This window comes from Eleutherodactylus coqui, chromosome 13, assembly GCF_035609145.1.
Source record: "Eleutherodactylus coqui strain aEleCoq1 chromosome 13, aEleCoq1.hap1, whole genome shotgun sequence".
Lineage (NCBI taxonomy): Eukaryota > Metazoa > Chordata > Amphibia > Anura > Eleutherodactylidae > Eleutherodactylus > Eleutherodactylus coqui.
Window position 1 is genome coordinate 128,256,984 of NC_089849.1, and position 15,613 is coordinate 128,272,596.

Below are 15,613 nucleotides of genomic sequence, written 5' to 3' on the forward strand. Positions count from 1 at the left end.
CCCCACCCCCCGATAATATGAGATGGAACAATGCCCCCCCCGCCCCCCGATAATATGAGATGGAACAATGCCCCTCCGCCCCCCGATAATATGAGATGGAACAATGCCCCCCCACCCCCCGATAATATGAGATGGAACAATGCCCCCCCACCCCCCGATAATATGAGATGGAACAATGCCCCCCCCCCCGATAATATGAGAAGGAACAATGCCCCCCCCCGCCCCCCGATAATATGAGATGGAATAATGCCCCCCGCCCCCGATAATATGAGATGGAACAATGCCCCCCTCCCCCCGATAATATGAGATGGAACAATTCCCCCCCCGCCCCCCGATAATATGAGATGGAACAATGCCCCCCGATAATATGAGATGGAACAATGCCCCCCCGCCCCCCGATAATATGAGATGGAACAATGCCCCCCGATAATATGAGATGGAACAATGCCCCCCCGCCCCCCGATAATATGAGATGGAATAATGCCCCCCGCCCCCCGATAATATGAGATGGAACAATGCCCCCCGCCCCCTGATAATATGAGATGGAACAATGCCCCCCCGCCCCCCGATAATATGAGATGGAATAATGCCCCCCGCCCCCCGATAATATGAGATGGAACAATGCCCCCCGCCCCCCGATAATATGAGATGGAACAATGCCCCCCGCCCCCCGATAATATGAGATGGAATAATGCCCCCCGCCCCCGATAATATGAGATGGAACAATGCCCCCCGCCCCCCGATAATATGAGATGGAACAACGCCCCCCCGCCCCCTGATGATATGAGATGGAACAATGCCCCCCGCCCCCTGATACGGGTTCCGTGTTTATCGTGAATAACATACGGTTCGATGAGGTTTCCATATCATCGCGTTCCTTCTCCTTTCCATTTACTTACATGTCACACAGCGGCCCGGGTATGAGGGCCCATAGCCTCTGGATGGCGCCATTGTTTGCAGAGAAGCCTTTTACGTTCACGTTAGTTTGTCCCTAAGGAGGAGCATGGAGACGATGACATTGTGTGCACTGACCTGAGCCGCCGCCTACAGCGCCCTCCTCCTCCGTCCACAGCTGACCGCACCGCACATACGACTCTTCTCCAATAGCCTCCACCTTAACGGCAGCCCGCTCTTCATCCTATTTCATATGTGAACAGATACAAAACTGAGAAGCTGCAAGTCCAGTCGTATCAAGACCGGACAGTGCAAGAATATAGTCGCTGATGGCCGGGCGCGAGGACCCCCGCACACTGCAAGAACTCCATCCAGGCTCTGCGGTCAGACGGCCGCCGATCAGCAACTCAGGCCAATGGGAAGAAGGAAGAAAAACAGCTCCCAAAAGTCCTGAACACGAAGACCTTTAAGCCAAAAACCAAGATGCCCCTCCCCCCCCCCCTTTATGAACCCAATGGTCCAAGTCTGAGAAATCTAAAATAATTCTATATACTACCAGCTGATATACCTGGCTTCGCCCGAGTTAATTTGGTACTGGTGTTTATCTGGTGTTCACACGGAAAATCTTATGAAGTCGTGGTTACTTTAGAGATACTGAGGAAAAACATATGTTCACCATTTTGCATAGTTCTCTGCGTTACCCAGGAAACACCACGGGGAGGTAACCATGCGACGTTTCATTTATATAAAATGACATCAGGAAGTGAGAGAATTAGATTACATACATAAAATGTGGACGCTAATTCTTTGGCGCATAGAATTGAATAATTGAATTGGGACCCATTAACTTTTCCTATTTATGACATAATCAATGCTCGTGCCAAATTTTGAGTTTCTATGACACCGGGAAGTGAGAGAATTAGATTATGTACGTAAAATTTGGATGTTAATTCTTTTGCGCTTAGAATTGAATAACCGAGTTGGGACCCATTAGCTTTTCCTATTTATGACACAATCAATGCTCGTGCCAAATTTCACGTTTCTATGACATTGGGAAGTGAGAGAATTAGTGAGTCAGTGAGTCAAGTCAGTCAGTCAGTGAGTGAGTCAGTCAGTCAGTGACTCATTCAGTCAGTCAGGGCTTTCGTCTTTATATATATAGATGTAGGACTCGGCCATGGGGCCAGGGATAGCCACTAATATCTAATAATGTATATATAAGGACAACGTACAACATACATCAGCCATTGTATCCCAATAAGTATCCCTTAAAGGGGTACTCCGGAGACAACCACCTGTCTTACCTGGTGGCTGAAGGACATGTGACAGCTGCAGCCAATCACCAGCTATAGAAGGTCATTACTCGGGCCTGTGATTACAAGGCCCGAGTCACAGGGGCGCTTATGGCGGGTCACATCAATGTTCTGGTGGTGATTATATATCTTAATTGCTATATCAGCATAACGTTTTCTGCCTTTCCAAGACGTCTTCAGAGCCTTGTTCTCTTGCCTTGCCGTCTTCAGGAGTGTGACGCATGGCACATATTTTCTGCATTGACCTTCACACATGACCTTGTTGTAGATTTGGTGCGGACCGATCCGCGGACTCACTGCATTGTAATGAATGAAATCCGTGGCGCTTCTGCAACAGACAGAGCGTACCACGGGTATGACGGCGCACAGCATGCAGAGAGTGCGCTGCAGATGTCTGCTGCTGCGAGTGCATGGGGTAGTTAGTTGGGATCGTCAGGGCACCCCCCCCCCCCTTCCTGGACTGTTCGCACCACACAGCACCCCGCCCCTCCCCCCAGCCTAGCAGTAACTCGCAGGTTTCATACCGATCCGGTGATTGTTCCTCTATAGTGTTCTTTGGCGTAAGGACTCAATGACGAATGACATCCCGCCAATCCTCGGTAGCCGGCATCTTAGGGCCCTTTTACGCGGGCCGACAAATCGAGTCCGGCATCCCGTGAGAATCTGAAGGATTGTGGGTCAGTGCGGATGCGGCCGTGACTGAATTAATTTACTTTTCGTTTGTTACTCAATTTCTGCACAAACTGAAGGATGGGATCACCCCGTGTGAACAGGTAGTTGGTTCATGAACGACTGCCTGTTCACTGTGAACGGAGCGGATGGAGCGATCCCCGACCCGCTCAGACTCCACTAGAGACGATCAATCCCAGAGCGATTACCGCTGGGACAATCTGTCTTCTGTACAAGAGCCCGAACATCAGGCCAGATGGACCTGCAGAGCATTCAGCATCGAGCAACGGATCGGCTCTAATTCACAGACTGCTTGGTACCGCTACCCAAGAAGTGGGAGCCGCTCACGGGTCGCGGAGCTCTTGTATTTACAGCTCACCAACCGGGTCTACATTCACAGAGGCCATGGGAGGGAGGCAGGATGAGGACGGACAAGTGTCCTTCAAGGACCACGGTGCTGCACAGACATGAACTATCTGTAGTACAGCAGAGGCTAAGGCTCCGGCCAAACAGAGGAGCGTCCAGTGCGAGGCGCGTCCTGCAGTACTTACCGTGGCCCCAAGGAGGAGCCACAGATTGACAGCTTACAACTCTTCGGGTTTTGTAATTCTAATACCATTCTGCCAACCGTACAGAGTAACAAAGGGTTAATAGAGCAATCCCCTCACACTGTCCTTTACTCCTTTAAGCCACGCCCCTTTCTGACTTTAAGAGCTCCTCCTGCTCTTCCACTGCCGTGGCTGCCTGCGGCGTGCACCACTCCCTGCTACTATAACAGCGCCCTATCATGGACTGATGAAGAACACCTCAATTCCACCATCTTTGGAATATTTAGCTTGAAATTTGCTGTACTACTTTTTAAAAATACTATTATTTTCTGCCCGACTCCCGGCAGCCACAACGTCATTCGTCCGTTCAGACAGTTGTGCGCGGGATCTCTTTTTCAAGGTCATGTGAGACATTTTGATCACTTTTTCAAATTTTCTTCATACAACAGGGATGAAAAGCAGCAGAGTCCTGGTCATGTGACCCTGGACTGCTCTCACACAGGTGACTGATCACATGACGGTGACATGACAGGTCCTGTAAGCACACGGCTCCTGTAGGTGTTCGTTAGTATTCCATCCCCTACAAACCCCCACGACTTCAGTTCTAAGGAATACTAACGAACCTCTAGCCGGACAACAGCCGTGTGCTTACAGGACCTGTGATGAAGTCACCGTCATGTTTATCGGGGGCGGATCATGCAATTCACTCACTTCGGATGAAGGACCTTTCATGACATCACCGTCATGTGATCAGGGGCAGAGCAAGTAACTCACTCACTCTTGCTCCACGCCTAACCATCCGGAGTGAGTTACTTGCTCTGCCCCTAATCACATGACGGTGACATCATTACAGGTCCTTTATCCGTAGGTCATCCCGAGTCAGTTACGCATCCCGTACAAACCCCCGCTGCCCCAGTTGCTGTGCAATAGGACCCATGATGACATCACAGTCATGTGATCAGGGACGGAGCATGTAACTCACTAATTGGGGATGAAGAACCTTTGATGACATCACTGTCATGTGATCAGGGGCAGAGCAAGTTACTCACGCATGGATGGAGAAGTGGTTAGTAGTTTGACTAGTAATTATCAGGAAATTATAGTACCAGTGTTTCTGGTGGCGCAATGTGCTACACAGCTCTGCTACATGGTAAATCCATTAGGATCCTCACACATCACACACACAGCTCTACTATATCCATTATGACCCCCACACATCACACACACAGCTCTACTATATCCATTATGACACCCACACATCACACACACAGCTCTACTATATCCATTATGACCCCCACACATCACACACACAGCTCTACTATATCCATTATGACCCCCACACATCACACACACAGCTCTACTACAGTTAGGGCCAGAAATATTTGGACAGTGACACAAGTTTTGTTATTTTAGCTGTTTACAAAAACATGTTCAGAAATACAATTATATATATAATATGGGCTGAAAGTGCACACTCCCAGCTGCAATATGAGAGTTTCCACATCCAAATCGGAGAAAGGGTTTAGGAATCATAGCTCTGTAATGCATAGCCTCCTCTTTTTCAAGGGACCAAAAGTAATTGGACAATGGACTCTAAGGGCTGCAATTAACTCAGAAGGCGTCTCCCTCGTTAACCTGTAATCAATTAAGTAGTTAAAAGGTCTGGGGTTGATTCCAGGTGTGTGGGTTTGGATTTGGAAGCTGTTGCTGTGACCAGACAACATGCGGTCAAAGGAACTCTCAATTGAGGTGAAGCAGAACATCCTGAGGCTGAAAAAAAAGAAAAAATCCATCAGAGAGATAGCAGACATGCTTGGAGTAGCAAAATCAACAGTCGGGTACATTCTGAGAAAAAAGGAATTCACTGGTGAGCTTGGGAACTCAAAAAGGCCTGGGCGTCCACGGAAGACAACGGTGGTGGATGATCGCCGCATACTTTCCTTGGTGAAGAAGACCCGTTCACAACATCAACTGAAGTCCAGAACACTCTCAGGGAAGTAGGTGTATCTGTCTCTAAGTCAACAGTAAAGAGAAGACTCCATGAAAGTAAATACAAAGGGTTCACATCTAGATGCAAACCATTCATCAATTCCAAAAATAGACAGGCCAGAGTTAAATTTGCCGAAAAACACCTCAAGAAGCCAGCCCAGTTCTGGAAAAGTATTCTATGGACAGATGAGACAAAGATCAACCTGTACCAGAATGATGGGAAGAAGAAAGGGAACGGCACATGATCCAAGGCACACCACATCCTCTGTAAAACATGGTGGAGGCCACGTGATGGCATGGGCATGCATGGCTTTCAATGGCACTGGGTCACTTGTGTTTATTGATGACATAACAGCAGACAAGAGTAGCCGGATGAATTCTGAAGTGCACCGGGATATACTTTCAGCCCAGATTCAGCCAAATGCTGCAAAGTTGATCGGACGGCGCTTCACAGTACAGATGGACAATGACCCCAAGCATACAGCCAAAGCTACCCAGGAGTTCATGAGTGCAAAAAAGTGGAACATTCTGCAATGGCCAAGTCAATCACCAGATCTTAACCCAATTGAGCATGCATTTCACTTGCTCAAATCCAGACTTCAGACGGAAAGACCCACAAACAAGCAAGACCTGAAGGCTGCGGCTGTAAAGGCCTGGCAAAGCATGAAGAAGGAGGAAACCCAGCGTTTGGGGATGTCCATGGGTTCCAGACTTAAGGCAGTGATTGCCTCCAAAGGATTCGCAACAAAATATTGAAAAAAAAAATATTTTGTTTGGGTTCTGTTTATTTGTCCAATTACTTTTGAGCTCCTAAAATGTGGAGTGTTTGTAAAGAAATGGGTACAATTCCTACATTTTCTATCAGATATTTTTGTTCAACCCTTTAAATTAAACGTTACAATCTGCACTTGAATTCTGTTGTAGAGGCTTCATTTCAAATCCAATGCGGTGGCATGCAGAGCCCAACTCGCGAAAATTGTGTTACTGTCCAAATATTTCTGGCCCTAACTGTATATCCATTATGACCCCCACACATCACACACACAGCTCTACTATATCCATTATGACCCCCACACATCACACACACAGCTCTACTATATCCATTATGACCCCCACACATCACACACACAGCTCTACTATATCCATTATGACCCCCACACATCACACGCACAGCTCTACTACATCCATCCTAACCCCACAATATACCGTGTTTCCCGGAAAATAGGTCCTACCCCGATAGTAAGACCTTTCGGGTTTTTTGGGGAGGCTTGAAATATAAGGCCTTCCCTGAAAATAGGACCTAGCTAAAACTCCCTCCCCCCCCCTCCCCGAAAAAAAATCCATACTCACCTGGTCCGCAGCGTCCTGATAGTTTCCAGCGGCGCTGAGGTAAACTGCACCCTCCTCGTCTCACAGCTGAGCTTCTGCTGGTGACGGGGCTTTGAATACCCTGCCTCCAGCAAAGCGAGTGCTGTGATTGGCTAATGGAGCGCCAGCAGCCAATCACAGCAGGCGCTCGATGAGCCAATCACAGCCGGCGCTCGATTAGCCAATCACAGCCATTCAGTGATGTCATTCACTGACTGGCTGTGATGACGTTACCAGGGGGCGGAGCATGGGAAGAACCCACACACAGTACTTTCTACCAAACTGCAGAATGGCTCCTTTCACAACAGTTACGTTACCGCGGGTCGTTTAGCTCACCGGGTCTCTGTGGTGGCGGTAGGTCGGTGTCTTCTGTCAGGACTGCTGAGTTGTGTCTGAGGTAATAACGGCTTAGTTGTATTCTCATTTTGTTATTTTTGTCCTCCCCTTTTCAAGAGCCCTAACTGTGTTGTTCTTCTGTCGGTCAGACTCTGTGTTTTACATAGATTGTTGGATCTTCGATGATGTCACCAGGGGGTGGAGCATGAGAAGCACTCACATACTTACACACAAGTGGTTGTTAGTACTTTGATTTGACAAGACATCAGCTTCATCTACCTGATAAGCCTGTGATTCACTGCAATTGCTTCTTGTGTAATCTGGAGAATACAGAAGACGTCTCTCTGGAGAATTTCTATGTCTTGGCTCAACTGTAGGAGGCAAACACATATAAACTGACTGAATACATTTATTAACCCATTCCAATGCAGTGTCAGACAGTATACAGGACAGCGCTGTGATGTCATTGGTTGTTCTACATATTATATATATATATATATATATATATATATATATATATATATATATATATATATATAGACGAAAGCCCTCACTGACTGACTCACTGACTGACTGATTCGCCACTAATTCTCTCACTTCCTGATGTCGTAGAAACTTGAAATTTGGCACGGGCATTGATTATGTCATAAATAGGAAAAGTTAATAGGTCCCAACTCAATTATTCAATTCTAAGCGCAAAAGAATTAGCGTCCAAATTTTACATACAGAATCTAATTCTCTCACTTCCCAATGTCATAGAAACTTGAAATTTGGCACGAGCATTGATTATGTCATAAATAGGAAAAGTTAATGGGTCCCACCTCGATTGTTCAATTCTAAGCGCAAAAGAATTAGCGTCCAAATTTTACGTATGGAATCTAATTCTCTCACTTCCTGATGTCACTTTATATAAAGGAAACGTCGCATGGTTACCTCCCGTGGTGTTTCCTGTGTAACGCAGAGAACTATGCAAAATGGTGAACATATGTTTTTCCCGGTATCTCTAAAGTAACCACGACTTCATAAGATTTTCCGTGTGAACACCAGATAAACACCAGTACCAAATGAACTCGGGCGAAGCCGGGTATATCAGCTAGTGTGTATATATATATATATATATATATATATATATATATATATATATATATATATATATTATAGTATACAGGACAGCGCTGTGATATCATCGGCTGTTCTACATATAATAGACATTGTGCTATACACATGGGATGCCTTTTGTACGGCACTGTATTACAGAGATAGATACATGGACAGACAGACTTCTATCTATCATTAGAGAAATTAGACAAGAAATTAGAGTCGTTATATAAATGTAAGTTCTATCAATATGCTGATATTTACAGGATTGTGTCAAATGATCTTCCTGATGTGAAACACTAAAAACTCATATTTAACCTTTTCCAATCCAATTTGTATCCTGGTTTTCCTAGGGGGCTTACTCTTTTTCTGCCATTATACAACGGCGCTACCTGCTGGCTGAAGCCAGTACTGCATAGGGTGACATGCTGGATAGGCTCCGACAGTAGAGAGGCTGGCAGTATACAGTAAGAGAACCCCGACGGGCATCTTCCAACATCAGAGCTGCACAGCCTTAAATCATAATGTCTTTAGACATCAGACAGTGGATTGGAAAGGGTTAATAGAAAAAAACCCTGACGGGTTATTTGTATGCGCTTCTGTTTAGTAGTCACAACATGACTCACCCAAAATAAGTAAAAGCTGAGGGGGGGAGTGGAAGGGGTTAATGCTTGTATGTGATTGTGGGTGAGTATATATGACCCTCAGCCCAAAGTCATTGTATAATGGTTACTCCAGGAAGGCCTGCGGTGCCATGACCGGGGCTCGGCTCCCCCAGAGGGTGTAGGTTTACAAGGGTCTCTCTTACTGCCCATATGGCACAATGTTTACTGCTAAAGCAGACAGCCTACAGGAAGCTGCTGCCAGGTGTAGAGTCACTGACCTGCCAAGCACCTACTGCCAGCTACTTACCTGGGCTGATGTCTATGGGAGCCTGCTCCTCTTTACACGGCTGGTCGCTCCTCACGTGCGTCTCTTCTTGCACCGCCTCCACTTTTACCTTTGTCACATCTTCACTCTAATGTCATATGTGAGAAGCAGAGTCTTAAAGGGGTTGTCCCGCGCCGAAACGTTTTTTTGTTGTTGTTTTTTTTAACCCCCCCCCCCCCGTTCGGCGCGAGACAACCCCGATGCAGGGGTTAAAAAAACAAACCGGAGAGTGCTTACCTGAATCCCGGCGGTCCGGCGTCTTCATACTCACCTGCTGAAGATGGCCGCCGGGGTCTGCTCCCTCCGTGGACCGCAGCTCTTCTGTGCGGTCCATTGCCGATTCCAGCCTCCTGATTGGCTGGAATCGGCACGTGACGAGGCGGAGCTACACGGAGTCGGCATTCTGCACGAGCGGCCCCATTGAAGACAGCAGAAGACCCGGACTGCGCAAGCGCGGCTAATTTGGCCATCGGAGGCCGAAAATTAGTCGGCACCATGGAGACGAGGACGCCAGCAACGGAGCAGGTAAGTAAAAAACTTCTTATAACTTCTGTATGGCTCATAATTAATGCACAATGTACATTACAAAGTGCATTAATATGGCCATACAGAAGTGTATAGACCCACTTGCTGCCGCGGGACAACCCCTTTAAAAGTAAACCCCAAGGATCTAGTCCCACCCAGCACAGATACACCGACACGGCCTCGCTCACACCAGCGTGCTGTTAGTGCAGAACAGGCACCTGAAAAGATGGCGGCTCCTAGATACAATGGTGTTCTATGGAAACAGTCACAGAAGGAATGGTAGAAGTACAAAATACTCCCACCTAACAAAGACAGGACATGCGTGACTGCAACACCGCACCGAAGGCCTGTGCTGCGTGAAAACATCAGGCCTGACCCATCTAAGGCCCGCGCTGCGTGAAAACATCAGACCTGACCCACCTAAGGCCCGCGCTGCGTGAAAACATCAGACCTGACCCACCTAAGGCCCGCTCTGCGCGAAAACATCGGACCTGACCCATCTAAGGTCCGCGCTGCGTGAAAACATCAGACCTGACCCATCTAAGACCCGCGCTGCGTGAAAACATCAGACCTGACCCACCTAAGGCCCGCGCTGCGTGAAAACATCAGACCTGACCCACCTAAGGCCCGCGCTGCGTGAAAACATCAGACCTCACCCACCTAAGGCCCACGCTGCGTGAAAACATCAGACCTGACCCATCTAAGGCCCGCGCTGCGTGAAAACATCGGACCGGGCCCATCTAAGGCCCGCGCTGCGTGAAAACATCAGACCTGACCCATCTAAGGCCCGCGCTGCGTGAAAACATCAGACCTGACCCACCTAAGACCCGCGCTGCGTGAAAACATCAGACCTGACCCACCTAAGACCCGCGCTGTGTGAAAACATCAGACCTGACCCACCTAAGACCCGCGCTGCGTGAAAACATCAGACCTGACCCACCTAAGACCCGCGCTGCGTGAAAACATCAGACCTGACCCACCTAAGACCCGCGCTGCGTGAAAACATCAGACCTGACCCACCTAAGGCCCGCGCTGCGTGAAAACATCAGACCTGACCCATTTAAGGCCCGCGCTGCGTGAAAACATCAGATCTGACCCATCTAAGGCCCGCGCTGCGTGAACACATCAGACCTGACCCACCTAAGGCCCGCGCTGCGTGAAAACATCAGACCTGACCCACCTAAGACCCACGCTGCGTGAAAACATCAGACCTGACCCACCTAAGACCCGCGCTGCGTGAAAACATCAGACCTGACCCACCTAAGACCCGCGCTGCGTGAAAACATCAGACCTGACCCACCTAAGACCCGCGCTGCGTGACATCAAACCTGACCCATCTAAGGCCCGCGCTGCATGAAAACATCAGACCTGACCCATCTAAGGCCCGCGCTGCGTGAAAACATCAGACCTGACCCATCTAAGGCCCGCGCTGTGTGAAAACATCAGACCTGACCCATCTAAGGCCCGCGCTGCGTGAAAACATCAGACCTGACCCATCTAAGGCCCGTGCTGCGTGAAAACATCGGACCGGGCCTATCTAAGGCCCGCGCTGCGTGAAAACATCGGACCGGGCCTATCTAAGGCCCGCGCTGCGTGAAAACATCAGACCTGACCCATCTAAGGCCCGCGCTGCGTGAAAACATCAGATCTGGCCCATCTAAAGCCCGCGCTGCGTGAAAACATCGGACCGGGCCCATCTAAGGCCCGCGCTGCGTGAAAACATCAGACCTGACCCATCTAAGGCCCGCGCTGCGTGAAAACATCAGACCTGACCCACCTAAGACCCGCGCTGCGTGACAACATCAGACCTGACCCATCTAGGCCCGCGCTGCGTGAAAACATCAGACCTGACCCATCTAAGGCCCGCGCTGCGTGAAAACATCAGAGCTGACCCATCTAAGGCCCGCGCTGCGTGAAAACATCAGACCTGACCCATCTAAGGCCCGCGCTGCGTGAAAACATCGGACCGGGCCCATCTAAGGCCCGCTCTGCGTGAAAACATCAGACCTAACCCATCTAAGTGCCGCGCTGCGTGAAAACATCAGACCTGACCTATCTAAGGCCCGCGCTGCGTGAAAACATCAGATCTGACCCATCTAAGGCCCGCGCTGCGTGAAAACATCGGACCGGGCCCATCTAAGACCCGCGCTGCGTGAAAACATCAGACCTGACCCATCTAAGGCCCGCGCTGCGTGAAAACATCATACCTGAGTGATGACGTGGGACGATGCAAAGACAACAGACGCTCACAGCATCCAGAGGCACTCGGCTGGCGCCAAATTTGAAATATAAATGGCGTTTTCCCCTCAGAGCTCACCCTGATGGGCAGTAGGCTCTGGATCACTATAGCAGAACCTGGACAGCCTGGAAGGCGACAGGGGAAGGTCCACGTGGACAAACACATGACTGTACTGCTATATTGTGCGTATAATTGCCTTTCCTACATCTAAACACAAGTTGGAGGGTGAAAAAAGGATTAAGAGATGTGCACTGTGCGCTAAAACTGGGCGATAGTGCAAAAAAGTTCATTTGTGTAGAATATACATATAAGATTGTAAAGGAGCAGCCGGCCCTGGTGGACAGCCAGATGGTGAGAGAGGTGGTGCAGGCGATACGAGCTGAACCGATCCCTCAGTCCCAGCCTGGGCCTTCTTGGCCGGCACAAAGGACACAGTTATCCTCTTCATCCCAACCTTCAGACACGGATTTTTCAAAAGGTGAAATTTCGGAATTACCAGCACCTATTATTATTGAGGAGGGTAATAAGAAGGGTTACTTCTCAAACCAAGAGGAGCTGATAGTGGCTGTCCAATACAATGGAGGCAGCGGACATACAACAACCCAGGTCTGTCCGCAACAGAATGTTTGGCGGATTGAGGTCAAGACGCCATAAATGTTTTCCTGTAAATCAAGCCCTTAGTCAGCTTATAGCGCAGGAACGTTTGTCAATGACAAGAGAATTGAAAGACTCTTGTTTCTTCTGACACCAAGTTATGGAATGGAGTCCCAAAGGTGGATGTTCAGGACGCAAAATGATCAAAAAAACCTCGCTTCCTTCTGAAGATGCTTCACAAATAAAGGAGTCAATGGATAGAAAAGTAGACTGTCTCCTAAAGAGTGTGGGAAACCACAGCAAGCCTATTAGATGCCAACATGGCAGCCACATCCATCGCACGCTCAAGGCATATTTGGCGATCCCAATTAGAGTCACATTTAATGCAAAAAAACCCCACGGGAGGAATTGGCGCAGTGTCTTCCTTTACTTGGGCTGCAGGCTTTTTAGCTGATGCTTCAGCGGAGTCAGCCCGCTTTGCCGCCAAGAATGCGGGATTATGGAATGCCGCTAGGCGCACGTTATGGCTCAGAGCCTGGCCAGGAGATACCGCATCCAAAAATAAACTGCTCAATCCCATTCCAGGGGGAAGATCTTTTTGGTCCAGTATTGGACTAAATCCTGGAAAAAGCAGGAGACAAGAAAAGGGGAATTCTTCTTACCAATAGTTCCTTCTCCATGAGTCCATCCTGACGGCACACATGGAGGTTGCCCTTTGACCTTGTTGGGAGAGGAAGAGGAGAGTTTTTAAGGCCGCCTCCCACCGCTATCCTCCAGTGACTTTCCAATCATCACAACGGTTATGCGGCCAAATCCTATTATTACTGTAAAACAGACAGGTGTACTGAACATTATACAACAGTAATCACAATAGGGTGGGAAGTGTGTGCCGTCATGATGAACTCATGGAAAAGGAACCATCGGAAGAAGAATTCCCCTTTTCCCACTACCTCCATCCTGAAGGCACACATGGAGGCAATACCAGATTATTATGGACACATCAGGGGGTACAATAGCCTGGAGGACCTTCCGCCCAAAGGCCAGCTCCCTCTCGGAGTGAAGGTCCAAACGGTAATGCTTGGTGAAGGTGTGGATGCTAGACCAGGTAGCAGCCTTACATAGCTGTTCGGTCGAGGCCTTCCTGCGCTCGGCCCAAAAAGCGAGGGCCCTTGTTGAATGGGCCCTTATTCCTTCTGGAACTGCCAGATGTTTTTCTCTGTAAGCTTCCTGTATGGCTGATCTTAGCCATCTAGCAATGGTATCTTTCGTGGCTGCCTTTCATTTGTTTCTACCCTGAAACTGGAGAAATAATCTCTCTGAAGGTTTGTGAGACTTGCAGATACGTCAATACCGCTCGTCTGACATCCAGGCTATGCATGCGCTGTTCTCTAGTATTTTCGAAGTTTTGGCAAAAGGAGGGCAAGACAATTTCCTGCTCCATATGAAAACTAGACACAACTTTTGGGAAAACCCTGGATCAAGTTTCAAAACTATCCTGTCATCCAAGATTGTTAGATAGGGTTCTCTGCAGGATAGGGCCTGAAGTTCAGTAAGCCTTCTAGCAGTTGTTATGGCCGTCAAAAAGGCCACTTTGATTGACAGATTTCTAAGAGAGAAATGAAGAAATGAAGAACCAGGCAGCATTCATTAAAATCCTCTTCTTTATTGGAACATGAGGAAGCAAGCAGCCACGTATCGACCCTGTGCTCGGGTCTTCATTTCTGCATTGATGACCAACGATGGACCCGGGGAGTCGGGACCCTAACTGGGCTATTGCATAGTGCCTTGCACCAGCGGTGTGGCTGAACCCTTGGAGTGCTGCTGTGACTCTTTTTTTCTTCTTGTAGATTTCTAAGAGAGATAGACCCAATTGGTTCGAATGGATGTTGGCATAGGCTATCCAGAACTAGATTGAGATGCCAGGATGGAATAGGCTTCCTGACGAAAGGTTCCTGCAAAAATCTTCAAATCCATTTATCTTTGCTCAGCTGGCGATCAAATACCGAGCTAATAGCTGCGACCTGAACTCTTAGAGTTCTAGGACTAAGACCCATGTCCAGACCATCCTGCAAAAATTCTAATATTTTTGATATGTCAGGTTTATCCGTGTCCGGAACCTGAGGTCTATACCAATGTGATAATGTTTTCCAGACTTTGGAATATATTTTTGAGGTGGATACTTTTCAACTTTTAAGAAGCGGTTCAATTACCTTGTTTGGTAATCCTTGCTTCCTCAGCCTATGGCGCTCAGGAGCCAGGCCGTCAGCTTCAGATGGTGAATCTCCTGACAGAAGATGGAACCTTGGGACAGAAGGTCCTGCCTCAGGGGAAGTGCAATCGGAGTATCTATGAGCAGAGACTTTAACAGCGGGTACCAGGGTCTTTTTGGCCACGCTGGTGCTATCAGAATAACCCTGGTTTGGCTGTTGCGGATTTTCCTGCGAACTCGGGTTATCAGAGGAAGAGGAGGAAAGGCACAGGCCAGATCCATCTCCCAATTTTGGGATAAAGCATCCAGTGCCAATGGTCTGTTTCTGATGTTCAGAGAATAGAATTTTTGGCACTTTGTATTGTTTTTGTCCGCAAACAAGTCCACTTGCTGGGAGCCCCACTGGGCTGTTAGAGACTGGAATACGTCCGTATCCAGGGACCAATTTCCTGGATTTATTTCCTCCCGGCTTAGATAATCTGCAACTACATTTAGATGCACCACCGTCAGGGATCTTACGTTCTCTTCCACCCATGTAAATATCCTTTTCGACAAGTGTTGTAGGTGGGGGTGTCTGGTTCCGCCCTGGTGGCAAATGAAAGAGACTGCTGTTATATTGTCAGACAGAATTTTGACATGCTGCCCCTGCAGCGCACCTTCTGCCTGGATTAACGTCTACCAAATTGCTCTAAGTTCCCTATAACTCGAAGATAGGGAGCTAAAATAGGGAGGCCAGGAACCTTGAAGGATAGTATGAGCGACTGTTGCCCCCCATCCTGATCCACTAGCGTTGGTAGTCACCACTACTAGCAGAGAAGGATCCCATGGTACTCCTTCCCTAAGGTTCTGCGGAGACAGCCACCAATTTAAGGAGGTTTTGACCGCTAATGATAACCCAAAC

The 15,613-nt window shown here is 48.4% G+C and overlaps 1 protein-coding gene across 3 annotated transcripts in view; it reads right to left on the reverse strand.

The window, feature by feature from the left end:
- Positions 1-15,613, reverse strand: part of LOC136588326 (zinc finger protein 271-like) — a 93,331-nt gene that overhangs the window by 52,810 nt on the left and 24,908 nt on the right. For all 3 annotated transcript variants that reach the window (XM_066587449.1, XM_066587448.1, XM_066587447.1), the window contains exons 4-6: positions 9,128-9,233; positions 7,397-7,488; positions 1,033-1,138 (exon numbers count right to left, since the gene is read on the reverse strand). In XM_066587449.1, the coding sequence (XP_066443546.1) occupies positions 1,033-1,138; positions 7,397-7,488; positions 9,128-9,233 (304 nt within the window). The remainder of the gene's footprint in view (positions 1-1,032; positions 1,139-7,396; positions 7,489-9,127; positions 9,234-15,613) is intronic.